Below are 27,735 nucleotides of genomic sequence, written 5' to 3'. Positions count from 1 at the left end.
GCCGGGGGCCGGGGGCCGAGGGCCGGGGCCCGGGCCGGGACCAAGGCCGAGGCCAGGAGCCGCCGCCGTTCACGCTGTAGCCGCCGCTACCCGGCAATGCTCGGTGCCGCGATCCCGCAGCCTCCAGCCAGCCTCAAGCAGCAACAACAACGGGACCGGGAGCGCGCGGCCCGGGCCCTCCCCCCGCGTCATGCGCACGCACCACCGCCCCCGCCGGCTCCGGCACACGCAGCCCAAGCCCCCCTCCCCACCACCCCCGCCCCTCCTGCACGCACGACCCTAGCACCCCCCGCCCCTCGCTCAACGTTCAGCAGCCTCCACCCCTGAGCTGAGTGCTCCAGCCTCTGCGTCCCCGGCCCCTCCCACCCCAGCCTCGGCCCTTCCGCCTCCTCACCAACCCCCACCCACAGCCGCCCCAAGGGCCACCCGCTCTGAAAGGACAGCTGCTCTGGGCTCCTCCCAGGCCCGGGCTGTAGCCTTCGCCTCCCAGCACTGGTCCGGGCGGGGTGTCAGATCTCCGGACAGTGCCTGAACAGCCTCTGCGCCCGTCAGGGAGGTAATTACCGCGACCGATTGGCCGAGGAGGGCCTCCTGCCCAGGCCCGGCTGCTTCTCACGTCCTCCTGCCTTCTGGACACAGGCTCCCCTGTCCCTGGGCCCCCAGGTCAGCCCTAGTGACCACCCTGCCCCTGGGGTTCTCTCCCTGGCTCTATGCCCGGTGTTTCCACTACCCGCAGCAGTACAGAGGCCGGGATTCTAAGCGGGGCCCTGTGAACAACTATGTCCCCACTCATATCTTCTTATGACCTGCCTCTCCTGAAAGGCCCCTGCCAGTGCTGGATTGGGGAGGGACCACATATTGCAGCTGTACTCCATTAGTACATAGGAGAAAGAGGGAGGAATCAATATTACGCCTTCTACCCAACCCATTCAAGAGACCCATCTGAGCCCACATGGCTCTCTTAATTCTCCTTGCCCTCTCTCCCTTGGGCACCCATCCTTCCTGGGGCCCTTTGATTTCCCAGTTCCTTTGCAATACCATGCCACAGCTGACTGCAGTTCTGCCAGTCACCTCCCCCCACAACCTTTCCTAAAATCCACAAGAAGTAGCATGTGGGGGGCAGTGGCCCCAGTCACTTGGCCTGCCAGAACTCTATTCAGATGTCCTCTGGCACAGTTAGTCCATGTCATCCTTTTCACACGCATTTCCATTTTGTCAGGCCAAGCTGGGGCTTTCCCCAGCATTCAGTGCCCCCCCCCCCAATTCACCTACCCACACAACTCTGTCTCAGGACAAACCGTTCACATTCTTAAATATCTGGTAACTTCCAAAGGATCAGGTGCCAGCTAATCAATACCTGACGGCTCCCCAGCACCTGGGAAAGGTTACAATTTACCTTTGTGACCTAAAGGATGTCTTGTACCCTCTGAACCTCATTTGTGAAATATAGTTGACAGAAAATCTAGTTCTGATGTTCTGTCACTCTAAGAGCAACATGTAACAGCTTAGATGCTTAATGAGAATTAACGGCCAGAATTTGCACTAAGGGCCTCCCAAGAGAGATGCTGAGGGTAAAAGCTCTTCCGGTGTACTGCCCCAGCAAGCAGCACACACCTGTATCAGCACTGGCAGGCTGTCTACATGTCTGTTTCCTTTATTCCTGGGCAAGCTGTATTTCTAGCTTCTTGCACAGTGCCTGGCATATAATATGCATTTAATAAATGTTGGTAGAAGAAATAAATGAATGGGAAGGAAAGAACTAAAGATAAATTAGTTCTGTAAGTTATAAATCCAAACTGACATTCCCAAAGCAATATTTGGGGTATCTTTTCCCCCGAAGTAGGCACATACTATGGGAACTCTAGGGTAGATTATTTTTAGTCAAGACTGGAAGGTAAGAGCTATGATAAGAGGTTTCTGTGCTAAAGGAGCCCGGAGGGAGGAGGGTTCCCCCACAAGATTAGTGGACCCAGGCCAGGCGAGGGCTGAAGACTGTCTTCACAGTAACGCTCTGTAGACCCAATTTCCCTGCTCAGGCTTGGGTGGAGGAGCGTATTGACACTAGGTGAGCAAATGCCTACTGGTAATAGACACCTTACATAGTTTTCACCCTGATAAAAAGCAAAGCAACAACAACAAACCACCAAAAAAGCTCATTTTTTTCCTTAGAACTGCCTTATGAGGTATGTTTCAGGAAGAAACTTAGGCAAAAAGAGATTAAGTAACCTACCCAGGGTCACACAGTTGATAAGCACAGGATAAGGGATTTATATTCCTCACTGGTTCCAAAGTCCATTTCTCTTCCACCCTCTTGAAGGGGCAAGCAAGGTGGAGAAGGAAACCAGGGAGAGGGGAAAGCCTAGCCACCGTGGGCAACCGTGGGGCAGCCAACGGGTACTGAAGTCGAGGCTGAAGAAACAGTCTGGGGGGCAAGGGGTTTTCTGGCGTCCATCCTGACAGAAGCGTAGGACGAGGTTGGGGTCGCCTGAGCTCTAGGCTTCGACCTCCCAGAGCCTTCATCATTTTATCTCAGACAGGGACGCTGCGACATGCTCCAGGTGACGTTGGTTTCTGGAGTGACAGATGCCCTGGCTGTTAGCAAGGAAGAGGGGCGGTCCTGAGGCCGCCCAAACCTCTGGGGGCTGGTGCAACCCGAAAACCTAACCGCACCGGTCCCTGAGACCGGGAACAGCCGGCGGATTCTGCACGTGGATCCGCAGGGCAGAGGGCGGGGACTGCGCACGGCTGCCAGACTACAATTCCCACAATGCTTTGGGCCGCGACGGCGGAGAAGGAGGGGGTGCTTTCAGGTATCTGCGACCTCAGAGCCTACCGCCCGGAAGTGGCTGAGGGTCCGATATGGAGCTGGCGGAGTCGGGCGGTGAGTACTCGCGACGTGACCGCCTACCCCACCGCCCCGGGCCACAGCTTGTCCCCGCTCCGCCCCACCCCGGGAACGCCCGTGGCTTCCCGTGGCTCTCGGAGGCGGGAAAATGGGAGGGGTAATGGAGGAGTTGGGGGTAGGGAGGGCCAAGTATCCGGTTCCCGGGGCGGGATCTGGGGTCTGGGAGCGGGGTGGTTTAGGAGAGGCGCTTATGAGTCGAGCCGCCTCGGGGTGAGGTTTCAGTGGACAAGGAGGGGGCTGGGTTGGATGGCTCTTGGCACCTCACGGAGGCTCCCGTTTGCCCAAGGGAGGAGGAGTTTGACGTTTGGTGTGGGTGAAGCCTTAGGAAGCATCTCGTGCTGGACGGGTGGGGTTTGGGTAAATGGCAACGGGGAGGTGGGGGGCTGGAGGACACATAGATGCCTTTTTTTTTTTTAATCCTCCTCGGAGAAACTTTAGCAACGGAGTAGATAAAACTTTGGGAGCGGGGGTGGATGGAAAAGGAGTAGAATAACTTTGCGATGAAGTAGACAGAGGAGTAGATAAACTGGGGGGAAGTTTGGTGGGGGTTGGATTTAGGGGATAGGTTGCTTGGAATGTCAAGGGATGGGATTTGAGTGGATTAGGGAGCTGGTTAACAATCTAGAACTCAGGTTACTCAAAGTTAGAATTTGAGGATTTGGTGATGGGAAGGAACACATGGACACAAGTTTGGGTCGGCTGAGCAACCTGTGCCCTGGGATGGGGCTTGTTTGGATAAAGGATACCAAGGAATTAGGGCTGTGGGAGAGTTGTGGTGGGCTGGGGAGAGGATGCATTTGCTTTCAGAGGGCCCTTGGCCAGAGAGAAGGCCCCTCATGGATTCTTTGTGCTCCTTCAGCTCGGTAGCGCAGTGGGCAAGGCAGGTGCCATGGCCCTGATCGAAGGGGTGGGTGATGAGGTGACTGTCCTTTTTGCGGTGCTTGCCTGCCTTCTGGTGCTGGCCCTCGCTTGGGTCTCAACACACACCGCCGAGGGGCCTGACCCACTGCCCCAGCCGTCAGGGACCCTGACTCCAGCACAGCCCAGTGAAACCATGACAGCCACCGACAACATCAGAGGGGAGGCCCCAGGAACCGAGGCCCCCAGCTTGAGACACAGAGGTCAGGCTGCCCAGCCAGAGCCTGGCACTGGCCTCCCAGCAACACCGCCACCACCGGACTCACCACAGGAGCCCCTAGTGCTCCGGCTGAAATTCCTCAACGATTCAGAGCAGGTGGCCAGGGCCTGGCCCCACGACACCATTGGCTCCTTGAAAAGGTAAGCTGGGCTTGAGTGGGATGAGGACAGGAAGTACGGGGTGGGAGCAATCACAGACCTGGAAGGGCCATCAGAGACTGAGACTTACCTCTTATTTGATAAATGAGAAAAAACGAAGTCTCCAAATCACACACAGATATAGTCCTTATTCCCTTATAGCAGACTGCCTCCTTTGAGTCCAAACCCTGGGTGGTGGGGCGGAGGGCAGAGGTGTGGGGTGAGTGGGAGTTTTGTTCTGGGGCAAGGGACTAGGATTGCCTGAGGCCTGCTCTCTTACCCAGGTCCCTCTCTCCTCAGGACCCAGTTTCCCGGCCGGGAACAGCAGGTGCGACTCATCTACCAAGGGCAACTTCTAGGAGACGATACCCAGACTCTGGGCAGCCTTCACCTCCCTCCCAACTGCGTTCTCCACTGCCACGTGTCCACACGGGTCGGTCCCCCACACCCCCCCTGCCCTCCGGGGTCAGAGCCAGGCCCCTCCGGGCTGGAAATAGGCAGCCTGCTGCTGCCCCTGCTGCTTCTGATGCTGCTGCTGCTCTGGTACTGCCAGATCCAGTACCGGCCCTTCTTTCCCCTGACCGCCACTCTGGGCCTGGCCGGCTTCACCCTGCTCCTCAGTCTCCTGGCCTTTGCCATGTACCGCCCGTAGTGCCTCCACGGGCTCTTGGCAGTGTTGCTGGCCCCTCCGGACCTTGTTCTCCACGACATCGTGGGAGCTGCTGTCTGCCCAGGCCGGCTTCTCCGGCCTGTCTCTTCCCTCTGCCCTGGAGCCCGGCCCTGCGCCGCCGAGGACTCCAGGGGCCGGCAGAAGCCCCTCCCTGTGACCTCTGTGGCTCTGGGCCATCTGCTGGGGCTGCTGGCCCTCAGCCCCCACTGACAGTCGGCCCCTCAGGGTCAGGCAGCTGCTGTTGCTGCCTTGGCCCTGCGCAGAGCCAGGCAACCCATCTGGGCCGGTCTTAGTGTTCTAACTGAGGGCCTAGCTACCTTTCCCTGATAGCTTCTTGGGCTGATTTGGGGACCCAAGGACTAAGTGAGGAGAGGCTATTGAAGGGTAGCTTGAGGGAGGGAGGGGCTTTCTCTGGAACATGTGCAGATTAAAATAACTGTGAAGTTTTCACTCTTGGCTTGTGTCTGAATGTGTGGGGTACTTAGGGTTGGGTATGGGGGCAGGGAGTCCTTACTCAATGGGAGAAAAGGGAGCCCAGGGCACTGATTGGGCCTTGGGCGCGGTCCAACCTTTTCCAGGCTGCAGCTGACGCCTTATCCTCCTCTTTTGGGCTCAGCTTCAGCGCTTTGCTTTTGTCTCCGCCCCTTCTGCTCTGGCTCCGCCTACGCCCCCCCAGCGGTGCGCGCGCAGCCTCCCGGAAGCGGGGGAGGAGCTCGTCAAGCTCTAGGCTCGCAGGGCCTGACGGGAGCCACGTCTTCGCTGGCTGAAGACTTAAGCTGGGATTGGCGTTCGGGGCGGTGAACCGGGGGTTGCTGGGAAGATGGCGGACTCGGTAGCCTGCCGATGAGGAGGCCGCGGGGGGATCCCGGCTCCCGGTACCCGGGACTGACTGAGGGAGCGACCTACGCGGGGCCTGGGGAGCCATGTAGGGATGGCGCCTGCCGGGGTGGGCAGCGGGGGAGGGGCGGGAGTTATTTTTTGCGACCGTGGCTACGGTCTCCTGGTGTCCCTAGGCCTGGGTGGGTGTAGGGGGCCCCTGACATCGTCGGCCCCGCGCCATTGCAAAGCTGCGCACTCGGGCTCCACAGGCACTCCGCGAGGCGGGCGCTGCTCTCTCATTGCGCAGGTGAGGAGACTTAGGCAGAGAGACTAAGCCTCTTCTCCAAGGTCACACCGCTCGTAAGTGGGAGCGCCTAGCATGGAACCCAAGACCACCCAGCTGCAAAGCCCGCGCGTTCTACCCTCTGTGCCGCCGCCGCCTCCTACGGGAGGGGGATCCCGGTGGTCGGGAGGGCGTATCGACAGGGTGACTTGGGCTCCAGGCTAGCGCGACCACTAACCTGAATTATTATCTCTTTTTGCGTCTCTGGACCTTGGTTTCTTCATCTGTGAAATTGAGGTGGTAATGTAGCCCGCTTACCTTGTAAGGAGGGTCAGAGGAGATAGTGCATGTACAGTTGCTTTGTAAATAGCACTGCACTGTGAACACCAAAGGATTATGCTTCTTGTCTCAAAGGAGTGGAAGGAGTAAGAAAGGGGCTGGGTGGGGAAGAGGACTGAGTGCAGTCAAAGCAGAGTGGACAAGGAATCTGGGTCTGCCTCTAGGCCCCTCTGGTTGGGGAGTGAGGTAAGAAGTACATAGCAAGTCTTTCTCCCCTTCTGCGGAAAACCTCACCCGCTTTTCTGGGACGCCCCTCAGGGTCTCCATCGCCCAACTCCATGCTTCGAGTCCTGCTTTCTGCCCACGCCTCCTCTGCTCGGCTGTCTGGCCTGCTGCTGCTCCCGCCAGTACAGCCCTACTCTTTGGGGCCCAGCAAGTGGGGGGACCGGCTCCCCGGAGGAGGCCCCCATGCAGGCCCTGTGCAGGGGCTGCAGCGGCTTCTGGAACAGGCAAGGAACCCTGGGGAGCTGCTGCGCTGGCTGGGCCAGAACCCCACCAAGGTGCGCGCCCACCACTACCCTGTCGCGCTTCGTCGTCTGGGCCAGCTCTTGGGGTCTCGGCCACGGCCCCCTCCCATTGAGCAGGCCACCCTGCAGGACTTGAGTCAGCTCATCATCCGAAACTGCCCCTCGTTTGACATTCACACCATCCATGTGTGTCTGCACCTTGCAGTCTTACTTGGTGAGGAGGGGCTAGAGGAGGGTGTCTTGGAGGGGGCGCGTAAATGGAGAAAGAGAGAGTAGAGGACCCATGATTACTGGCACAACACAGAATTGTCTGCCCAGGAATGTCAAATACCCTGGCCCACTTGTTGCTGCTTCGACCTTCTATATCCACAACAGACAGTATTCTTTCCAGCTTAGCAGGTGCCACCCCATATCCCTTTTGACATAATGTTGTGTAAGACCGTCCCCACAGATTGTTCTAACACCTTATGCTCACTTGGTAGTTTACATTTCTTCAGCGTTTTAAACTATATCAAACTTTCCAGATCCAGAAATGGAGATGAGAACAGTTAGGAATTTGCTAAAGCCCATGATTAGAACAGAGCAGAGCAGATCCCTGTTACCAGGATCGCCTCCTTTGACCCTCTCCTTCTCAGGCTTTCCATCTGATGGGCCCTTGGTGCGCACCCTGGAGCAGGAGCGAAAGGTCCGCCTCCCTCCGAAGCCACCTCTCCCCCTGCAACCCGTCCTTCGTGGTGGGCAAAGGTTGGAAGCTGCTCTGAGCTGCCCCCGTTTGTTGCGGCATCCACGGCAGCATCTGATTCGCAGCCTGGCAGGTGCCAGCGGGGGTTAAAGGGAAGTGGGGGTGGGGGCAAAGTCTGAGGAGGAAAAAAGGACGTAGACCAGACATCTGGCCTGAGGGTCCAGTATGATAGGTTCTTCTTTGCAGAAGCAAGGCCAGAGGAACTGACTCCCCATGTAATGGTGCTCCTGGCTCAGCACCTGGCCCGGCACCGGTTGCGGGAGCCCCAGCTTCTGGAAGCTATTGCTCACTTCCTTGTGGTTCAGGAAGCACAGCTCAACAGCAAGGTGGGATTGCCTGCCACCTCCATCTCCTTTCTCATGGTTACCCTCAGCTACCTTGGCAGGCCTACCTAGCCACCCTCACCCCCAGCCCTGTCCAGCTTTACAAGCCTATCTCAGGCTGCTGCACTCCACACACCCGCCCCCACCTCCCCGCAACTTGGTTCACAACCTCCTTGGCTTGCCCACCTCCCAGTAACCATCACATATGCTTCATGCTTTGCAGTTTTTCAAAGCCTTTTTTTTTTTTAAAAGAAGGTACTGGAGATTGAATCTGGGACCTTGTGCATGTGAAGCAGGCACTCAGTCACTGAGCGAGAGCTGGTCCCCTCAAAGCACTCTTAACATCTTGGCTTCATTGGGCCACTCCTCCTAAGTCTTCAGGGTCGCTCCCCAGTCTCGTCTCCTGCTGCTTACTTGGTGCTGTCATGGCGTTCAAGACACTGCTTATACTGTTGAACTTCTGATGTGTATGTTGGGGATAGAGCTGGAGTTCCTAACCTTTTTTGTTCCATGGACCCCTTTGCCAATCAGGTGAAAACCACACATACCTTACTAAGTCCACACTACACTGTATATATTTAATAGATATATCACACCCACAGCAACACATCCCCACAAGAATGTTTTTTTGAATTTCAATTCAAGCTCATGGACTGCTTGCTAAGAACCCCTGGAGAGGGATGGATGGCGGCTTTACAGCTATATTATAAGGCTAAGGACCAGCCTCCCTACGTGCCAGTTTGTAAAAGATACTGGAGAAATATTTCATGGCTGTGTACTGAGCTGTTCTTCTTCAACAGGTGGTACAGAAGTTGGTCCTGCCCTTTGGGCGACTGAACTACTTGCCTCTGGAGCAGCAGTTTATGCCCTGTCTTGAGAGGATCCTGGCTCGGGAAGCAGGGGTGGCACCCCTGGCCACTGTCAACATCTTGATGTCACTGTGCCAGCTGCGGTGCCTGCCCTTCAGAGCCCTGCACTTTGTCTTTTCACCGGGTTTCATCAACCACATCAGTGGTATGGAGGCAGGATGGCAGGCTGGGTCTCTGGGGCTGGTGGGCAGGGGAGGATGGGGGTGAGGGCCTGCAGCCCATTGAGCCCAGTTGGTCCCTGCTTTCCCACAGGCACCCCTCATGCTCTGATTGTGCGTCGCTACCTCTCCCTGCTCGACACGGCTGTGGAGCTGGAGCTCCCAGGTTACCGGGGTCCCCGCCTTCCCCGAAGGCAGCAAGTGCCCATCTTCCCCCAGCCGCTAATCACCGACCGTGCCCGCTGCAAGTACAGGTGGGTGGTAGCAGCCTGGAACGCAGAGTAGGAAACCAAAGGGGCTGATCCACGCAGCTGTCAAACAATGAAAGACTGGGCTTTGAGGCAGTGAAGAGATTTGCCCAAGGTCACAGAACTAGGGAGAGAGTCCTGGTTCCTTGCTACTGTCAGCATTCTTTTCCTCCTCAGTCACAAGGATATAGTCGCCGAGGGGCTGCGACAACTGCTAGGAGAGGAGAAGTACCGCCAGGACTTGACCGTGCCTCCAGGCTACTGCACAGGTGAGCTTCGGGAAGGCAGCAGGCCCAGGCACCAGTGACCTCTGGCTAAGAGTACGTGGCCCTTTTCTTTCACCCTCTCCAGACTTCTTGCTGTGTGTAAGCAGCTCTGGTGCTGTGCTTCCCGTGAGGACCCAAGACCCTTTCCTACCATACCCACCAAGGCCCTGCCCTCAGGGCCAGGCTGCCTCTCACCCCACAACCCGAGACCCTGCCCAGAGGTAAGGCCAGCAGAGCAGGTGGCCCTCCCCGCCTCTGTGGACAGCTGGCCCTGAGCTGTGGCCTGCTCCCTTTCCAGGGTGGTGCTGGTGCTGCAGGAACGCTGGCACTTCTGCCGGGACGGCAGGGTGCTGCTGGGCTCGCGGGCTCTGCGGGAACGGCACCTGGGCCTAATGGGCTACCAGCTCCTGCCGGTGAGACACAGGCCTGGCCTGCCCTGCCCCACTACCTGGGAGATGCGCATGTGTACTCACTCCCCTGACCCCGGTAACCGCTGCCCTCTCTCCCACAGCTGCCTTTTGAGGAACTGGAGTCACAGAGAGGCCTGCCCCAGCTGAAGAGTTACCTGAGGCAGAAGCTCCAGGCCTTGGGCCTCCGCTGGGGGCCTGAAGGGGGGTGAGGGGATGCACATTGGGTTCAGGACGACCCCCCTATGGGGGGTGAGCAATTTGCACTTTGGCTCCCTCTGTTTATTTTGGTTTCTCATTAAAGTCCCTTTCCTTTCTCCATCATTCGTCTGGTTTCTGGGATGGGAGGGGGCTGGGTTCCCCCCTTTTTTTCCATTCATGCCCCCCCTCCCCATACAGAGACAAAAGGCCAAGGATGGGTGGGGGCCGAAGCACTTTACTACTGGGGTGGGGTAGGGTGGCAGGGAACTTTAAATTATTCACTTAAATAAAAACGAGGTGGGAGGGGGACGGGAGGCCCATCCCCCCAGTCCGTTCCCTCTGTCCATTGGTCCCTCCAGCTGGTCCCTCTGGCCAGCAGCTACACAGGCATGGGCATCTCATTGTACTCGTCCACACCCTCCCGCTCGTCAAATACTGGCTCCGCCTCGTCAGCATCCAGCTGCAGGAGAAGAGGACTGGTCAGGAAGCAGGTCCCAGAAGGGACCATTTCCTAGAATCATGGGAGGGAGGGGGGATAAGAGGGACGGAGGGGATAGAAGGGAAGAAGCCCTTACACATTTCATCTCTCGCTCGGTGAAGATGCGGGTGAGCACCACCATGCGGAGCGGCACTGTGAGGATGAGGATGAAGGGGAAGGCCAGGGAGGCAGCTGTGGACATGACAGCCCAGAGCAGGGCCAGGCAGAGCAGCTGCAGGGCTGTGAACAGGTGCATACGGAGGGTCCGAACCTGGGAGGAGAGGGTGGGATGGAGGTGAGCCAGGCTTTTCCCAGGGTCTCTGGCCGCAGACCCTGGTGGCCCCTCCAGGTCTCTGATAGACCCAGAGGCCTAGAGGACGAGGACAGGGTGGGGATAGAAGTGACTTCCTAGGTACTTACAGTACAGACAGTGACGATGGCTGTCCCAAGTGGGTAGATGGGGGTGGGGATGGGGTCAGAGGAGGCATGGGGGCCCCTTCCAAGGGGAACCTCACCTTCTTGACATAGGTGACATCTGGGTGGTGTTTGGGTGGCATGAGCAGCAGGTGCAGCCGTTCATAGAACTGGATCCCATTAAGGGAGGTAACCCCCATATACAGGAAAATTCCAAAGAGCACGGCCAGTGGTATCTGCCGAAGCAGATCCCCAATAACTATGGAGAGGCCTGGAGGAGAAAGGAGGAGGAGTTGTTTCTAGGGTTCCCCTACCTCCCCGAGGGCCCAAGGAACCCCACTAGGAAGGGTCAGGGTCGGGAGGCAAGAGAAAAAACATACCCACAAGCAGGGCAACTAGCAGCCCAGTCACTCGCTGCTCCTTGACTTCCTGAATCTTGGGCTTGTCCCCAGGCGCCACAGCCTTGCTCATGACAGTGAGCGCGTTGGCATGAGTGACGGAACGGACGGTGGCAGCAGCCAACCAGGGCAGGCCAAAGAGGGCACAGATGCCGCCCATGGCCACAATCAGCAGTAGGTCCAGGTGGAAGCCAGAACCCTTCTGCAGCATGCGCTCCTTCTTGGAGATGATCAGCCTGAACGGGGAGAGGTCTCGTTCACTGAGGACCAGGCCCGGGGGACGACCTTGTCCTTCCAGAGTGCCCCAGCCAATCACCTCTTGTCCCTTTCTGGAACCGAGCAGTTCCTGTCTATTCCCACTGCTCCTGGGCCAGTCTCATTCAAGAACTAGAAGTCAAGATTGGAATCGAACTCTCCCTGCTCAGCCCATCTCTGCTCCCCTTCCTAGCCAACCTCCTAGACAGATCCCACCGAGCACCACCCTCTGTCCCCATCACAGCACTAGCACTGTTGTGTGCTCTACAAGTGTCAGTGAGATTTTAGGCTGCCTACAAAATAAACCAGCAGCCAACCTGGCATTCCAGGTCCTCGAGTCCACGGGCTCCCCTCTATCGGTGCAGTTTCAGCTCCCACGCTGTATCCCCAGCCTGGCCCCGGGCTCTGGCCCCTCCACTCACGTGGTGATCTGTGTCTCCATAAAGATGAGGATGAAGACCAGGATGGCTGGCAACAAGCTGGCCACCATCATCCACACAGGGAAGGGGCTCTTCTCTCCCAGGGGGTTGATGACCCAGCCCCTTTTTCCTGGGTCTGTCACTGAGAATCCACGGGGCACACTCAGTTTCTGCAGGGCAGAGGACAGGGTGGGGAGAGTGCCCTGGTGAGAAGAGCCCCGAGATTTCCTGGGTAAGATGAAGGCTGAGGGCATGCCGTGGAAAATGCCTGGGCTCCACGCAGCTTCACAGGCCTGAGGGCTAGAGGGAACACCCAGGGCAGTGGGAGCAGGGCCAGGCAGTACCTGCTCGTTGCTACGCACAGCACACCTTACCTGGGTGTAGGTGTCCTCGATACTGTAATCCACAAGCACCATGATGAGGATGGCGATGGGTACCCCAAAGTCCCCAATCACCCGCCGGATCTGAGTGGGCAAGCACCATGTTCAAAGGCCTCCTGCCCGCCGCCCCCCCACCCCCTCTAGCCCGTACTTTCTTTAGCTCACCCTCCCCTCCCACCCTCGGCTCCCGCCTCCCTCTAGCCTTCATGCCCGCGCACCCGGCCAGGAAAGAACCGACTGTTCTTGAACTTGCGCAGGAAGAAGGCAATGAAGAAGGTGCCGGCCATGAGCACCAGTGACAGCAGGGCTGTGTTGGGCTGGTCCCGGGGTCTCCCCTGCCCAGACTGCTCAGCCAAGCTCCCATTCCCCAGCCCCAACACTGGTCCTGCTGTGCCATCCCATGTCTTATTCTCGGCACCATCTGCCTCTGAGCTGTTGGAGAACGAACAGCCATGGAGTGGGTGCTCCTGGAAGATCTGGGGAGAAGAGAGCCACAAGAGACTCCATCAGTCGAGGGTGCTATCGTGTGCTCATCTGTGTGCTAGGAGTGGGCTGGGAGGGCCAGGGGAGAAGGTAGGCCTGCCTTCTAGGATCTCATCTCACTGGATTAAAAAAGTGACCCACAGAACCACATGTGAGCACAGGACAATTTGGGATTAAGAGAGGGTCTGAGGGAAGACCTTAGGGGTTGGCTGGGGGTCAGCGTACGTTGGCTTAATTCAGGAAGGCAGCTGGGGGGGCGGCACCAGCCGGGCCCTAAAGGGAGGCTCAGATGGCCTGAAGAAGGGAAGAGGAAATCCAAGCCCAGAGGCTTAGGGGCAGCCCGTTTCCCAACTCTGTTAAGCTGACATGGATCTGATACACCAAACTGTGACCATGTTTTTCCTCACCCTTTCTACACTTCTGTATTGCTGGGCATCTTAACAAAAGCATTTATTACCTTTGCTATTAAAAACATGTTCGTTTTTAAAAGATTGGGCCGGAGACCTGGCATGTATGTTATAGACAGGCGGCTGGGGTGGGGGCAGGAGGAAAAACAAGCCCTAACTTTGAGAGATCCACAGACCACAAACCCAGGGGCAGCTCTGGACCTGCCTGACTACAAATCCAGAAGAAACCGAGGAGAGGCTCTCTCAGAGCCCGAATCCACCCCACTGCCTGCCCCTGTTCCCAGCAGGGGCCAGCCCACCTTAACCAGTTTGTAGAAGGTTTCATAGATGAAGATGAGGGAGATGAGGAAGGCAAAGATCTCCTGGGTGAAACGGGAGACAAAGCGCACCAGGAAGCTCCCCTCCAGGGCCACCATGAGCAGCACCAGGAGCACCAGCCAGAAGCCGATCCACACACGGCCCACCAGGTACTCCAGGTTGTTGCTGCTACAGAACTGCGAGGGAGAAGAGGTCCAGTCAGGTTCAGAGCTACAGTGCTCGGGGCTGGGGCTGGCAAGGGACGACTGGGTTGGAGGTGTCTAGGAAAAAGAGGGGCAGCTGCAGTTGGGCAGGAAGAGCTAGCCTCGCGGGAGCCTTCGGTAGCTTTCCAACCCCCTGCCCAGCCCTCACCGAGAAGAAGGCCTCCTCAAAAACCAGCAGTGGCCCTGAGAAGCCGATCACCAGCAGCGGCTGAGCACCCAGCAGACAGAAGAGCACGCCCTGAAGTGCCGTGGACATGATCAGCTCTGACACCCCAATCAGGTTCTGCGTCTTCTCTCCTGGGGTGGGAGAAACCAGCTCAGGGTCTGTCAGCCTCAGCTGTGGAGCCCACTCTCTACCCATCGAAGCCTCTCCTTACCAAGCAGCCCCCCAAAGGTGATGGCGGGAGACAGAGCGGCAAAGTAGATGAAGATGACAGCAGCCAAGCACTGGGGGTCGAGTGCGTCTCGGAAGTCACTCAGGTAGTGGGGATAGCGGCGTCGGACGTCGCGGATTAGCCCCCCAAAGGGCCGGCCTGTCCGCCGAAGGGGATCGTCTTCGGCTGCACCTGCCACCTCTACCATCTGCAGGAGCGCTGCAACCCAGGCCTCCATCAGGGCCTCTGTTGGGGTCCCCTTCCTGCCCCGCGAGAGCTGTGGCCAGTCTCCTTCACATGCGTGGAGATCCCTGCCCCACCCCCACCCCCAAGGCAGCTAAGTCCCATCCCAGGCCCGTACCCTTATCTTGGGCAGACTTGGGCTCCAGCCCGGGCCCTGTGGGCAACAGCCGGCCCTGCTCCTCCCGCTTCTTGAGCATCTGGCGCTGGAAGTGAGCAACGGAACGCAGCAGCTCCTCCCCCTGTACTTCTGAGGGTGGCAGCACCACACTGCAGTCCAGGAAGGCGTTGATGGCAGTCAGCAAGTCCTCCCGCTCATCGGCCAGGTAGGCTGCCTCATGGAATTGCTGTCAGAAGAGGACCAGGGGGAAGCGGATTTGGCCCAATGGATAGGGCGTCCGCCTAGCACGTGGGAGGTCCAAGGTTCAAACCCCAGGCCTCCTTGACCCATGTGGAGCTGGCCCACGCGCAGCGCTGATGTGCGCAAGGAGTACCGCTGATGTGCGCAAGGAGTACCATGCCACGCAGGGGTGTTCCCCGCATAGGGGAGCCCCACGCGCAAGGAGTGCGCCCAGCAAGGAGAGTCACCCAGCATGAAAGAAAGTGCAGCCTGCCCAGGACTGGCGCCGCCCACACGGAGAGCTGACACACAAGATGACGCAACAAAAAGAAACACAGATTCCCATGCCACTGACAAGAATACAAGCGGACACAGAAGAACACACAGCAAATGGACACAGAGAGCAGACAACTCGGGGGGAGGGGGAAGGGGGGCCAAAATTAAAAAAAAAAAAAAGAAGAGGACCAGCACTTGGAAAAAGGCATGAAGAGGAGGGTGCTGGGAGCACCACAGCACAGAGGCTGGGCAGGACGGGGGTGCGGGGGAAATCAAGCGGTGCCAGGGACTGCCCGCAGGGTGGGCTGCAGGGAGGCAGCGCCCAGGCAAGAAGGGCTGAGCTGACCTTGTCAGACATGAGGGTGGAGATGGAGCGGCCGATCTCGTGGTAGTCCATGTTGGCGCTGCTCGGGCCCAGCAGCAGGAAGAGGAAGCGCACAGGCACGGGCACCTCCAGCACTGCATCCAGCTCCACAGCCTCCCGAAGCCGCACAAAGGCCATGGTGGGGCGAGAAAGGAACTCCACGCAGCCTGGGGACACGGCGCCAGAGTGGGCCAAGAGTGGAGGCAGCAGGACTGCCTCCCAGGCCCCCACCCCAGGGCTGGGGTCAACGCAGGGCTGAGGGGGCCTCCACCTGGCCCTTGCCCTGAGGCCCAGCCGCCGAGACACCCCCTGCCTGAATACTTGCCCCACGTACCCACAAGTACCACTGTCGCCTCAGCATTCTCGGGGATCTTCTCCAGCAGCTTCAGCTCATGCTTGGACTTGGAGCGGGTGATGCCGGCTGGTGGGGCTGGAGGTGGCAGCTCGCGCTGGGGGAATGGTGGAGGCCAGAGCTCAGCCCAGCCGGGCCCCCTCATCCTGGGAGTCCCTCCCAGGCCTGCCCCACGGCCTGCGGAGGCCAGGACCAGACCTGAGGCAGGGCCACCGTTCCCCCTCACCTCACGTTCCACCTCCAGCCGGGTCTCAGGAACACCTCCAATGAGTGGCTCCGTGACGTGGGGGTCACTCTCCGCCCCCTGGCCATGGTGATGACCCAGCAGGGAGCCCAGGGAGCCGGCCGAGATGTTGCGGGGGAAGGAGAAGTCTTTCTCATCGCTTGGGTGGCTGGGGGGGGCAGAGGGCAGCGAGGGTAAGGAGGATGAACAGCTGGGGCTGAGACAGGTACAGTGGGCTGTCAGGGTGGGGCCTCACCTATGTTTCAGCAGCAGGGCCCGCAGCACGTTGGCTCTGTCCTCAGCCTTGATCTGATCAGAGATGACCATCTGTTCTACTACCTGGTGGGCCACTCCAGGCAGGGTCTGCTGGTCCAGGTCCAACAGCACAGCCCCTGGAATAAGGATGGCATGGAAGGGCCATTGTCCCCGGGCCAAGAAACAATGGCAGGGAAGGGAATTTGAGGGAGAGCTGGGTGTCAGGGGGCAGCCTGGTGCGTCCAGTCCAGGAGACAGAGCTCGTGCCTACAAACCAGACTATCAGCACCCTAATCCCAAGTCACATGGCCTCTCTGACCTTGGTCTCTCCTTACCTTCATCTACCCCATAGGAATGCTGTAAGGCTCAACAGACATAACCGAACCTCAACCTCAGAGAGGTCTAGGCCAGCTCTCCCAGGCCGCCCTGCAGTGAGGAGCCAGCCTCTACCGGGCCACTCCCAGCAGTCTGCTCTGGCTGAACCGTTCCTCACTGTTAGAAAGCTCTTCCTCTTAGGGAGCCCCATGCTGCCTCCCCGTGTCCAGTCTAGGGTCCCAGCTCTGCCTCTGAACAAGGCACAGCTGGTCTGTGGCCTGCTCTACATGGAAGCCTGGTGCCATCTGAGGATATCTCCCCTCTACCCTAAGATTCTCAACTTCCCCTTCACTTTCCCACACCCATCAGCTGCTTAAAGGACAGTTTCTAGACCTCTTTTCACCTGGACCACTGTTTTCGAGCTGCCATTTCATACAAAAATGAAAGTCACTTAAAAAGTTAGCAGATCATTTCCCTGGCAGGCCAACTTTTGAGAAAATGGAACTAAAGAACAAAGAAATCAAAGGCCCCCGAGAGCCAAAACAGAGACCACAAGCCTAGTGGCATACCTCTACACTCTGCATAACCCACAGAATGCCCTCGAGCCTCACTCTTAGAGCCTATTTACTCTTAGTTTCTCCAGTGGGATAGAAGGAACAAGCAGATGCCAGAAACATGAGACACAAGACTCAAAAGCCCTGCAGTCTGTGGCCATTTAGTGAAATGTAAACAGCCCTCTGGGTCTCACCAATATAAAATAATTAGAATATGCACGTGCAGAGTAAGAAACTAGAATATAAGTTACCAGGAACTGGGGTGGAGGCAGGGAATGGGGAGTTAAGGCTTACATGGTACACAGTTTCTATTTAGGGTGTTAGAAGAGTTTTGGTAATGAATAGTGGTGATGATAGCATGACACTGTGAACATAATTAAAAACGGAATTATATATTTAAATGTGGTTAAAAGGAGAAATTTCAGGCTTGATATATGCAACTAGAATAAAACTTAAAAAAGAAACATAGGAGTGGACAATACAAACTGATCCTCAAGGTAAACCACGGACTAGTTACTAGAACAATTATATAAATGTTCCTTCATGAATAGGAACAAATGTACCACACTAATGCAAGGTGTTAGTAATAGGGTAGTAGATGGGAACTCTGGACTGTATGCATGATTTTCCTGTAAACCTACTTCTCTAATAAAAAAAGCTTTCCATCAAAATTTCTTAGGAAAATTTTAGCACCCAAAACACACTGGCTTCAGTTGTGTGAAAATATCACTTAGAGAAGCTGCTTGCTGAAACATGCTAGATAAGAGATGGTATCAATCCTGCTTCGAATTTGCCCAACAGATCCTGGGCAAGGGCACGCTGTGACAGCAATGAGATGAGGACGTTCCTTCCTGGGCTCCAGGGACACAGCAAACTATGTGGCTCAAGACAAACTTGCAGGATGTTTGACCATTTGGTCCTCAGAGAAGGGAGTGACCTGGGCGAGTGCGGGCAAGGGCCAAGGTGAGCAGTGTGTGGCAGCGGTTACCGTGGGCCAGGGTCCGGCGGAGCTCCAGGAGGCTGCGGAAGGACAGGGAGGCCACGTGGGGCTTTCCCCAGCGCTCCGTCTCCTCCTCCACATCCTCCTCAAACTTGATCCAGCGAGCCGTCTCCCGCCACTGAGGCTCTTGGTTTTTGTCCAGCAGCAATTCATTCAGTTCCACAAATACCTGGGGGTGAAATGGGAGGGCGTTGCAGGATGGAGAGCCAGATGGGGTGCCCAGAGTCAGTGTCTGGGAGACAAGCAGCAACAGGATGGGGGCAAGTAGCACTGGGTAGCACACTGCAGAGTGCACAGACCAGGTGGGGCCAGGTGTAAGTCATTAGCCAAACTGAGCTTTATTGTGAAATGGGAATAAGACCCACCTCAAAGAGCTTTTATGAGAATTAAAAGAAAAAGCATATAAAATGCTTAGCATGGTGCATGACTCATGATAAATAGCTACTATGTATATATTTTAAAACAATGGAATTTGGGATTATTCCATTTATATGCATTCAAGATCTGGCAAAACTGAGGGGGAAATGGATGTAGCTCAAATGGTTGAGTGCATGCTTCCCACATATGAAGTCCTGGGGTCGATCCCCAGTACCTCCTGAAAAACAAAACAAACAAACAAAAAAAACCAACTCTTATTGGGGAGCAGATATAGCTCAGTGGTTGAGCACCTGCTTCCCATGTATTCCCATGTACAAGGTCCCCTGGGTTCGATCCCTGGTGCCTCCTATAAAAACAAACAAACAACAAACAACTAATTGAGAATGACAGAAGTACAGAAGAGTGGTCACCTCTGATAGATACTGACTGACTGGGAAGAGGCACAAGTGTCAAGAATTTCTATGTCTCGATCTAGGTAGTAGTTAGTCCAGTGCTCACATGGGCAAAAATTCATTGAACTACACAATTACCAGGAGTGCACTGTACTGTATATCCATTATACTGCAATAAAAAGGTAAAAAAATAATAATACAAGGAAAGGTGTGAGTCTAGGCCCTGAGCCCTGGAGTCTAAGATGGGTAGTGTCACTAAGTAAATAAGTAAGCTTGGCCAAGTCACTGCACCCTGGTTCATGGCATCTGCCACCTACGTTGCCATCTTCACAGGCTGCTGGGAGGATCGAATGAGAATACAGAGGTGGCTGGATTTTGAGAAATACAATGCAGTGCTACACAGATCCACCTTTAGCCCTGACGATATCTGTTCGAATCAGAAAAAGATGCCTCTTCCTCAAATACCTCACTGCCATCTGCCAGAAAACGGTCACGATATAACTCAGCAATGCCGAAGATGTGAACGGTGTACTCTTAGATGTGCAGCGCTTGTGCAGCGTACAACCTTCGTAACCAGAGGTGGCAACCCTGGTGCTCGAGAGGACTGCTGGTCTGAGAGGTAGAAGGGTAACCTTGGGGAGAAGCCGGTACCTCGTGGGGCTTGTGGGAGGCCCGGGGCCGGGCCCGAGGGGTGAGGCCGGGCTCGCGCCCTTCCCGGCCGCTGGGCACAGACCCTTTGGCATTCTTCCGCACCAAATGTCGCCTCACACCAGGCACATCCTCAAACCGATGACCTGCGGTGGAGTAGAGGGGCAGGGTTGGGGGGCGGTCTCCCCACTGTCCCCTCGCTCCTTTTTCCCACCAGTACCGGGCTTGGCCCAGGCGCAGAACTCACTCTTCATGAGGTCCAGGTCAGCCGTGGCCAGGGTCTGCGCTTCGCTCTCATCCGTGGGGACGCGGGGCAGCAGCGCCTGCTCGGCCCCCGTCATGCTCCCGATGCGCCTCCTCTCCTGCAGGTTGTAGCTTCGGTGTCCGGGCTGGGCTTTGGTCAAGGGGCGCCCCGAGGCACCCCCGTCGTCGCCCCCTGCAGTGCCGCTGGCCACAGCCACCACCTCTTCCACCAGCGCTCTGGACAGACAGCATAGCCGTGAGCCAGGTGAAAAGCTGGTCTCCTCCCCAACGACCAGGGACCCAGGCAGGAGACACCCAGGGTGGGGCCATATCAGACCCTGGTTCCCCACTCTCGGGCCGTGTGGGTGCAGGAAGAACAAGGGTTCTGAAATCCTGGCTCTACCCTTTACGGACTGTGCAATCCTAAACAGTCATTCAAGGTATCTCTGAACAGAAATTCCTCATCAGCAAAATGGAGCAAAGGCCAGCCTCATGGGGTGGGAGAAGTGAAATTTTGGGAAAAGACCGAGTGCAGAGCCTGGCTCCCCAGGGGATGGGTGATATTAGTTCCCTTGCCCCATCCCTGCTTCTTCCCTTCCCAAGCACACCCTAACCAGTAGGACTCAGGAGGTCACCACACCCCACCTTTCTAATCACGTGGAGTCAAGTGTGTGGAAGTGTGCCTTTGCAACTGTGGGCAGCTTGCCCCACAGGATGTTATCAACTCCCTGCCCTGGCTGTTCCTTTCTCCCAACTAGAATGCCTTCTCTTTCTCTCTGCCTTCCCAAGGGCATCCCAGATCTTGCCGTTATCACTTCTGAACCTTTCTCCCCAGCATCTAAAGCCTCCCACATCTTCAAGTCCACGCCCTCCTCCTCTGACCAGGCCTCTGCACTGTCAGGCTTTCTCTGCCTACTCACCCTCTGTGCCCTTGTTTGTGCCCGAACTCTCGCCCTACCACTCCAGCTCACAAATCTGACCCGCTTCTCAAACGCCATGCTTCCTCTAAGTCTCCCCCACCTCCTCCTGGTCCACACCAGCACCACGGGCTTTGCCCACAGTCGTAGCCTGCTGCTGTGGAGCCAGGTCCCTGTGTACACCCTATCTGCCCAGTGAGCCTGCGCACCCCCTGGAGGCAGGCGACCGGTGACACATGTCCTTCACTTCCCCGCAGTCCTTCACACGGCCTAGCACCCGGAAAACAACAGACGCGGGAGAGTACTGACTTTGAGACCTACTTCAAAGTGATTTCCTCCAGAAGCCTTCTCCAACACCCCTAACTCCAAATACCCATTGGTCCTGACACCCTCTGCTTAAACCAGGTCGGTCGACACAATAATATATTCTAGTGCCATTTCATGTGGCTACAGTTGGTTTCCAACTAGAGTGAACCGGCAACTCCCAAGAACAAGAAGTGGGTCTCCTATTCCTCTCAAACCCTGGGGCCCTGCTGGATCAGTCCAAGTCCTGATCCAATGCTTGATGCTGCTGTACCTGAATCCGGGTGAAGGGGACAGGAGAGGGGGTAGCAGCTTAGGCTGCACATCTGTTTCGTACTAAGCTAAACAAAACTGAGAACCTTAATTCACACCATTTCCTTTAATCTTTACAACCACTCTGAGAAAGGTTCTATTATTCTTGGTTTACACATGATAAAACTGGGGCTCAGAGAGGTTAAGTTACTTGCCAAAATAACTAGTGAGAGGCAGAACTGGGATTTGAACCCCAGTCTCTCGAATCCAAGGCTCAGGCTTTTCTCTTACATCATCACACTGACTCTAGCATGGGAGATCCCTGGGGACACATGTTGACTGACTGGGGGTACACTTACCCAGTCTGGGCTCCTTTGGTAGCCCGGGGAGCCGCCTCCTGGTGGGTCGGAGGTGGAGGGGGTGATGGACTGGTCCTTTCTGCCTTCCGGTCAGCACCATCATCCTCTTGGAGGAAGAACTGAAATAGGGACCAAACGTAGCAGGCCGGGCCACAGACCCCACAGCCCTCTCCTAGGAGCCCCTGCGCCCGCTTACCTGCACCGAAGAGGGTGTGGAGGCAGGGGATGGCTGGGAAAGGGCCCGGGCCCCCTCAGCCTCACTGGCCTCATCCTCCTCTTCCTCCCCCTCCTCAATGGTGGGGGTTTCCCCGGTGGGGGAGGCTCCAGGACGCCTGCGAGGTTTCCGTCCCGGGCCCTGGGGTGTCTTGCGGCGGCGAGTATCCGGAGGCAAGTGAGTAGACAGAGGGTGATGGATGTGGTGGGAGGACTGCCGGTGGTCTGCAGGGAGGAGGGGGACTTGCCTGGGGGTGGGCATGACCTCCCTCCTCCTGCCACCCTGGCCCTAAGCCTGGCCCCTCCCACTAGGACCCTCGCCCCTTCCATGCCGGACAGTCAAGCCTCCCCACTGGCACCCCCCCAGCCTGTCTCCCCACTCACACTCAAAGTCTTCCTCCCCATAGCTGCGGCCTGGCTCCTCCCCTCCACGAGACCCGGCCTCCTGCAGGATTTCCTCAAACCGCTCTACACCCAGGGTGCGATGAAGTTCACCTTCCTCCTGCTCGGAGAACCCAGGCGTCCCAGGGCCCAAGCTCTCTGGCTCTGGCTGAGGAAGAAGGGGTAGAACACACGGGACTCAACAGGAGTCATACCCCAAAACCCCACCCTGCCCAGTGCCGGGCACCCAGTGCCCTCAGGCTCCGGGGCGCTCTGGAGTCTGGCTGTGCAGGTGTAAAGGATCTGCTGTGGAAGCTTCAGCCGGAATCATGCGCGTCCCACCCCTCTGCAGCGGAACAGAGGGTGAGCAAACCGGGCGGTTCAAGCCGCCGATAATGAAGAAACTCCCTTTGGCTGGGAGGACGGCTGCTGAGCCCAAAAAAGTCACTTTTGGAGGCTGGCCAGCTATCCAACCTGGACTTGGTATGTCAAAACTGAAACCCTGCCCTTCCCGGGATGGGAGTGGAGCTACCTCACCTTCCCTGTGGAGCCCCATTCACCGCAGAGGGCAGGCGCACCAATCCCCCAGATTCCCCGGGGCCCCTCAGCCCCGCTCCCTAGCCCCACCCCTCACCCCACCCCCCACACCCCCACCTGAGTCATCCTGCAGGAGCGAAGCAGCCAGCGGCTGGGCAGGGACTGCGGTGGCGCTTGCTGAGAGCTCTGTCTAGCTAAGCAGCCTGCTGCCTAGCCCGGGGCAGGCCTTGGTCCAGCCCCCCACCCACCCCCTGCCGGTCTGGGCTCCAGGCACCGCCAAATATTTGCTCAAGAGCTTCTGGACCTGAAGGGCATCGGGATCTCCAAGGGCGGGGGGTACGGAGCCCCCTCCGTGGCTGTGCCAGCCTCTGGAGCCAGGAAGAGCAGGGGAGGAGGGCCAGGAAGGAGGGCCGGTCTTGGGGAGACACCGAGGTGGGGACAGCAGCAGCTGGGGGTGGGGGCAGGGCTTGGCCCTCCCCGCTCTGGGGAGAGCCCCTGCCCAGCCCATCTCCGCAGTCTTACGCGGTTCCCCTCAAGCACTCAGCCCCACTCTCACCTAAGGCAGCGCTACGGGAAGGAGGAGGTGGGAGTGGGTGTAGGCAGCTGGCCCTGGGGGAGGCTGAAGGGGGTGGCGAGCCCCTCGCACCTGAGGCCGCAGGAGGAAGTCCATGGTCGGCAAGGGTGAACCCGGGAAGGAGGGGGAGGGGACCAGCCCATGCTCCTTCCCAGTCACGTGCCATGCTGGGCTAAAGTGACCAATAATGTGGCTGGTTTCGGGGTTAATCATTAGACTCCCCAGGAAAATCGGGAGGGGGGGCACGTGGAGTGTGACCACGTGGGGGCGGGAGGGCCGGGCCTGAGTGGCACATGGGGCCAAGCCAGGGCCAGCAGAGCCAGGAGGGAGCTCAGGCAGAGCGGGAAGGCTGCTTCTAAGGTCAGAGCGGGAGGCTGCGTTAGGGAGTCGTGGTACTCAGAGTTCCTCTCTCACCGAGGCTAAGAGACTGCCCAGGTCTTCTCCCAGGCCTGCAGGAACAGCCTCGACCTCCTCCCCATGGGGAGAGAAGCAGCCCAAGCCCACCCCTACCCACCAGCCCCCTCTACGCCAGGTCAGGCAGCGCCGGTAGTGCCCCCTCCTGGGTCCATGACAGTCTCCCCTCCCGAGCCCCTACTTCACCTGGATGCTGTCTCTAGGACTTAAGGCAGGAGGGAGCTGGTCCATTTGATTGGACCTGTGGAAAGGGAGCTGGTAAGGTCTGGGGCCCAGCGCTACCCCAGACAATACTCACAGTGCGGAAAGAATCGGTGCCCGAGGTGGGGCGCCGGGGGCCGCTGCTCATGGCTAAACCTTAGCCCTTTTCGCTGTCGCTGCGGCTTTCAGGGCAACAGGGCGGCGGCATAACCTGGACAAGGGAGAAAAGCGATCACCATCCGAGAGCCCCGGTGGGTGGAGTGCCAGACACTGGGGAAAGAACGGTGCAAGCCCGGCCGGCCACACGAGGGTCTTTTCGCTGCCTCAGGATCCTCCTAGACTACGAAGGGCCTCAGAGTGGCCCTTAAAATTGGCAAGCGCAAAGATGAGAGTTAATATTTAGAGTAGGAAATGAGAAGAACAAAGAGAGAGGGGGAGGGAGAGGGGGAGGCTCGCAAAGGGCCAAGAGCCCAGGCAGCGAGGAGGCGAGCACAGGAGGTGGGAGAGGCTGCAAGAAAAACTGGAGCCAGAAAGGAGTCAAGGCCCAGCACTGCAGAGAAAGAGCAGGAGAGGCCAGCGAGGGAGGGGGCAAGAGTGGGAAGGAAAGTGAGCGGAGGGCCGAGGCAGAAACAGGAACCATGACTGAGGTGGTGGCACCAGGAGGTTGGACTCAGAGTCCGGGGGGTGTGGTGGGCAGAGTGAGACACCCACACTCGGAGGGGGAAAGGAGAGGGAAGCAAGCGCTCTGGAGAGCCCAAAATGGCAAGCAAGAGGGCTAGGACAGGGCGCAGGGCAGGGGTGGGGCATGGGACCGCCCTGTGCACCCTCCCTGGACCCAGGCCAGCCAGGGAGACTCCCTCCACTCGGTGGGAGGAAGGAGGGACAGGCAGTGGGCACTGACTGGACACAGTTTTATAATGGGGGAGGGGCACGTGATGCTGGGATGGGGGTGGGCACAGAAAACCTTTGGGATGAAGAGGGCAGTCCGGATCCCTCCCCTGCCCCAGCTTGAAGCCAGGAAAATCTGAGTGGCAGGGCTGACGCCCTCCTGACCGTGACTGTAGGGGTGTCTGGGGAGGACATCTTGTGGGGTGGGGGTGAGGAGAGCAGAAGAGGAGTTGCAGTTAGAGAACTAGATGGTGCAAAAGTGCAAATCCCGGTACCCACTGGTAGTGGGGGAAGCGCATGGAGCACCAAAGGTTCTCAGAAGGTGGAAATAGTGGAGCTACCAAAAGAGTTGGTGGAGGTCAGGTGGCCCAATTTAGGGCTGATTAGGGAGTAAGTCAAAATCGGTCTCAGAGGGATAGGTCCAGGGTGGGGAGCCCAGGGCGACACATTCCTTGCAAATGCTTCAACTCAGCTGACTGTCGTCCTCACCTCCCCCTCAGTAGGCGGTCAGCCCGGACGCATCCCGTGTGGGAGAGGTGCTCTCACCCGGGCCCTGGGGGAGAGCTGGGTGGACCCCCAGAAGGGTGTGGAAAGAGTCTGATCTAAGTACCTGCAGGTGCTCCACCCCCATCTCGAGGCTGTGCCCTCAAAGTGCTCCTCCATCATTCCCTCTCCCCTTTACCCAAGCCCCTCCCCCCACTCCCCTCCGTCCAAGAACACAAAGCAGCTTCTGTCCAAAGCATCGGTGCCCATAATCCGGGATGGGGGCACATTCCGGGGACCAGCCCTGACCGGCCCGGAGGATTAGCGTCTTTCCCCCTGCCCAAGGGATTAGCACCCTGGACCCCCACTTGAGCACTAATCACCACCAACCCCAAGTGAATTCGCAAATTCCACCGTTCTTCCAGGTGGGGCTGGCGGGGGAGAGCGGGCAGGGGCGATAAAGTGGCTCCTGAACTTCAGGCAGCGCCGCCCCCCACCCTCAGCACGCTGTGCTCGCCCAGGCAAGCCGCCCCCTCCCCCCCCCCAGGAATGAGGTCCAACTCTCCGGGCTCGTCTTTCCCATCCCTACCCAGCTGCTCCTTTACCGTCTGACCCCTTGTACTGACCTGACCCGCCACCCCCACTTCCCGGCCCCGCCTCCCTAGCCGGAGGTAGCGGCCTGAGGCCCCGGGCAACCCCGGGGCAGGGCGGCCGGGACGGGCCTGAGGGATCGAGTAAGGGGTCGCAGGGGAGGGGTGTCGCCTGGAGCCAGCGCCCGGAGTTGTGAGGGCCGACGACGCCTCCCTGAGACTACCCCCTCCTGGTGGTGGCAAGGAGCGCAACACCCTCGTTTTGGGGAACTCTGACCAGCAGACCCCGGAATCCCCGCTTCCGACCAGCACTCTGCTCGCCGGCCCATCCTTCCCCTCGAGACCTCGGTTCCCCGCGCCCCAGTCTCCGCCCTTTCCTCCACTTCCACTCCCTCCCGCTCCGAGTCCCGGGTTCCCCCCTTTCCTTCCCCCTCCCTTCCTCCCTCCGCGGTCCCGGCCCTCCCCCGTCACCACCTCGCCGCTTACCCGCTTGCTCTGGACTTCGTTCCCCGAGGGCCTCAGGGTCTCTCCCCCTTCTACGGCGCCCTCGCGCGCTCCCGACAACTCCCCTGTGCCCACCCTGGGGCGCGCCCCCGCTGCTCCCAACTTCTCCCAACTCAACTTTCCCCCGCGCCGTGGGCAGGCCAGCCCCCTGCGTGCGCGCCCCCCCCGGCGCACCGTGCGCGGTCCCGCCGGAGAAAGTGGAGAGGCGGGGACCCGGGGCCGAACCCAGGGGGCGGAGGCGCACTTGCAGGCACTGCCGGCTCTGGGAGTCGCGCCGGGGAGGCGGCGTCGACGACGACCCTACTGTCCCGAGGGTCCGGGCCCCGCGAGGCCGCCCGCAGGGGCCTTACCCGCCTGGGACTGGCAGGCGCCGCCGGGGACGCCGGCTCCTGACCCGATTACCACAGGGTCTGGACCGAAGGGAGCCCGCCTCGCGCTGGGGATCACAGGCAGGAAAAAGAGGCACTAGGATGGGCGGGAAATTCGGGACGGAAGAATTTGAAATGTAAACTTATCGGAGTGAAGGTTCTCTTACTCCCTCCCCATATCCCCCCCCCCCCAAAAAAAAATTCCAAGAAAGCCTCTTCTTTGATGATAGGAGTGATGGAGGTTGAGTGCCCTTTACCCTGAGCTGATGTAGGAGAGAGCAACTTGTTCGGGGACTTCCTACTTCCGGAGAGGTAGTAAATCTCTGCCTAGGAGAGATTCCCTGCAGTTACCTCCTTGTCTGACCTACCTAGACAAATAATCGAACCCTATTCATAGTCATTACCTGTCACTTAAAGATCTTTGAATGTTCTTGTTTTTCCAACTAAATTAGAAATTCTTTCTGATAAGGAATACACTCTTCCGTTCTTTAGTCTACCACCGGATGAAGCACAGTAATGTGTATGAAGAAAACGGTTCAGATATAAACGAGTTAATTAATGAATGTTTAGCATCTCCTCTGATTACAGCACTGAGGAGTGCTGTTTGGGGCACTTTCATCCAGTTCACGGCCCTCAAGAATGCAATCAGAGACGATTAGAGAGCAGGGCAATCTATAATCAACGACTGAAGAGATGAGGTAAATGCTGCTGCAAGAGTACCATCTGTCTGTGCTCCTGTCTACTGGGCGGGGGTAACCAGGCTGCCAGCCCTACTGTGCCACGCCCTGGCTAACTCCAGTGGGTCCTGGCTCTGACACACTGGTATCTGGAAGGACCTGTGACTCTTCAGTCCTTCAGCCAGCTTACCTCAGGTAGTGGCTGGAGTAAACTGAGCTCAGAAAAGAGGTCTCTGGCTTTGTTAAATCATTCTTCCCATCCCTCAAAGCCAGTCTAAGATGGGGCACACCTGCCTCTCTTGCCAGCCCTGTGGTCAGCTGGTCCCTGTGAAGTCATCATCGGCAAGACATCACTGTGAGTCATTTCCCAGATCAATCCTGGGGTCACAAGGT

General features: G+C 57.9%; 3 protein-coding genes and 1 long non-coding RNA gene across 9 annotated transcripts; 3 read left to right on the top strand and 1 right to left on the bottom strand.

The window, feature by feature from the left end:
- The first annotated feature begins 447 nt into the window (after positions 1–447).
- On the top strand, positions 448–2,659 carry LOC139439047 (uncharacterized). The gene is made up of 2 exons (XR_011648892.1): positions 448–556; positions 2,534–2,659. It is a non-coding gene; the product is annotated as an uncharacterized lncRNA (long non-coding RNA).
- A 61-nt stretch (positions 2,660–2,720) lies between these two features.
- Positions 2,721–5,300, top strand: TMUB1 (transmembrane and ubiquitin like domain containing 1). Its single transcript, XM_012525057.4, has 3 exons — positions 2,721–2,881; positions 3,765–4,183; positions 4,481–5,300. Exons 1-3 carry the CDS (start codon positions 2,768–2,770, stop codon positions 4,830–4,832), a joined length of 885 nt encoding a protein of 294 aa, XP_012380511.1. The 5' UTR covers positions 2,721–2,767; the 3' UTR covers positions 4,833–5,300.
- Positions 5,301–5,583: 283 nt separating this feature from the next.
- FASTK (Fas activated serine/threonine kinase) lies at positions 5,584–10,092 on the top strand. 5 transcript variants are annotated; one of them, XM_004458278.5, is made up of 10 exons: positions 5,584–5,775; positions 6,550–6,972; positions 7,394–7,573; positions 7,687–7,826; positions 8,624–8,837; positions 8,945–9,104; positions 9,276–9,367; positions 9,450–9,585; positions 9,663–9,777; positions 9,876–10,092. In XM_004458278.5, exons 1-10 carry the CDS (start codon positions 5,694–5,696, stop codon positions 9,981–9,983), a joined length of 1,650 nt encoding a protein of 549 aa, XP_004458335.1. In that variant the 5' UTR covers positions 5,584–5,693; the 3' UTR covers positions 9,984–10,092. The 5 variants fall into 5 exon arrangements, with proteins under 5 accessions (XP_004458335.1, XP_058153986.1, XP_058153985.1 ...); XM_058298003.2 differs by having other exon boundaries at positions 5,584–5,796; positions 7,690–7,826; XM_058298002.2 differs by having other exon boundaries at positions 5,584–5,796.
- Positions 10,093–10,187: 95 nt separating this feature from the next.
- Positions 10,188–26,512, bottom strand: SLC4A2 (solute carrier family 4 member 2). 2 transcript variants are annotated; one of them, XM_058297996.2, is made up of 23 exons: positions 26,280–26,512; positions 23,930–24,043; positions 22,110–22,275; positions 21,709–21,950; positions 21,513–21,631; positions 19,686–19,918; positions 19,442–19,584; positions 18,009–18,189; positions 16,153–16,288; positions 15,900–16,065; positions 15,656–15,770; positions 15,304–15,488; positions 14,463–14,688; positions 14,105–14,320; positions 13,876–14,024; positions 13,506–13,700; positions 12,535–12,792; positions 12,311–12,400; positions 11,940–12,106; positions 11,245–11,498; positions 10,966–11,135; positions 10,548–10,721; positions 10,188–10,432 (listed from the first exon to the last, which is right to left on the bottom strand). In XM_058297996.2, exons 2-23 carry the CDS (start codon positions 23,978–23,980, stop codon positions 10,352–10,354), a joined length of 3,717 nt encoding a protein of 1,238 aa, XP_058153979.1. In that variant the 5' UTR covers positions 23,981–24,043; positions 26,280–26,512; the 3' UTR covers positions 10,188–10,351. The 2 variants fall into 2 exon arrangements, with proteins under 2 accessions (XP_058153979.1, XP_058153978.2); XM_058297995.2 differs by lacking the exons at positions 23,930–24,043; positions 26,280–26,512 and adding an exon at positions 23,290–23,350.
- Positions 26,513–27,735: the final 1,223 nt, after the last annotated feature.

The sequence above is a fragment of the Dasypus novemcinctus genome, chromosome 5, assembly GCF_030445035.2.
Source record: "Dasypus novemcinctus isolate mDasNov1 chromosome 5, mDasNov1.1.hap2, whole genome shotgun sequence".
Classification (NCBI taxonomy): Eukaryota; Metazoa; Chordata; class Mammalia; order Cingulata; family Dasypodidae; genus Dasypus; species Dasypus novemcinctus.
Note: the sequence above shows the minus strand (reverse complement) of the source record. Positions and strands in the feature narration are given on the sequence as shown.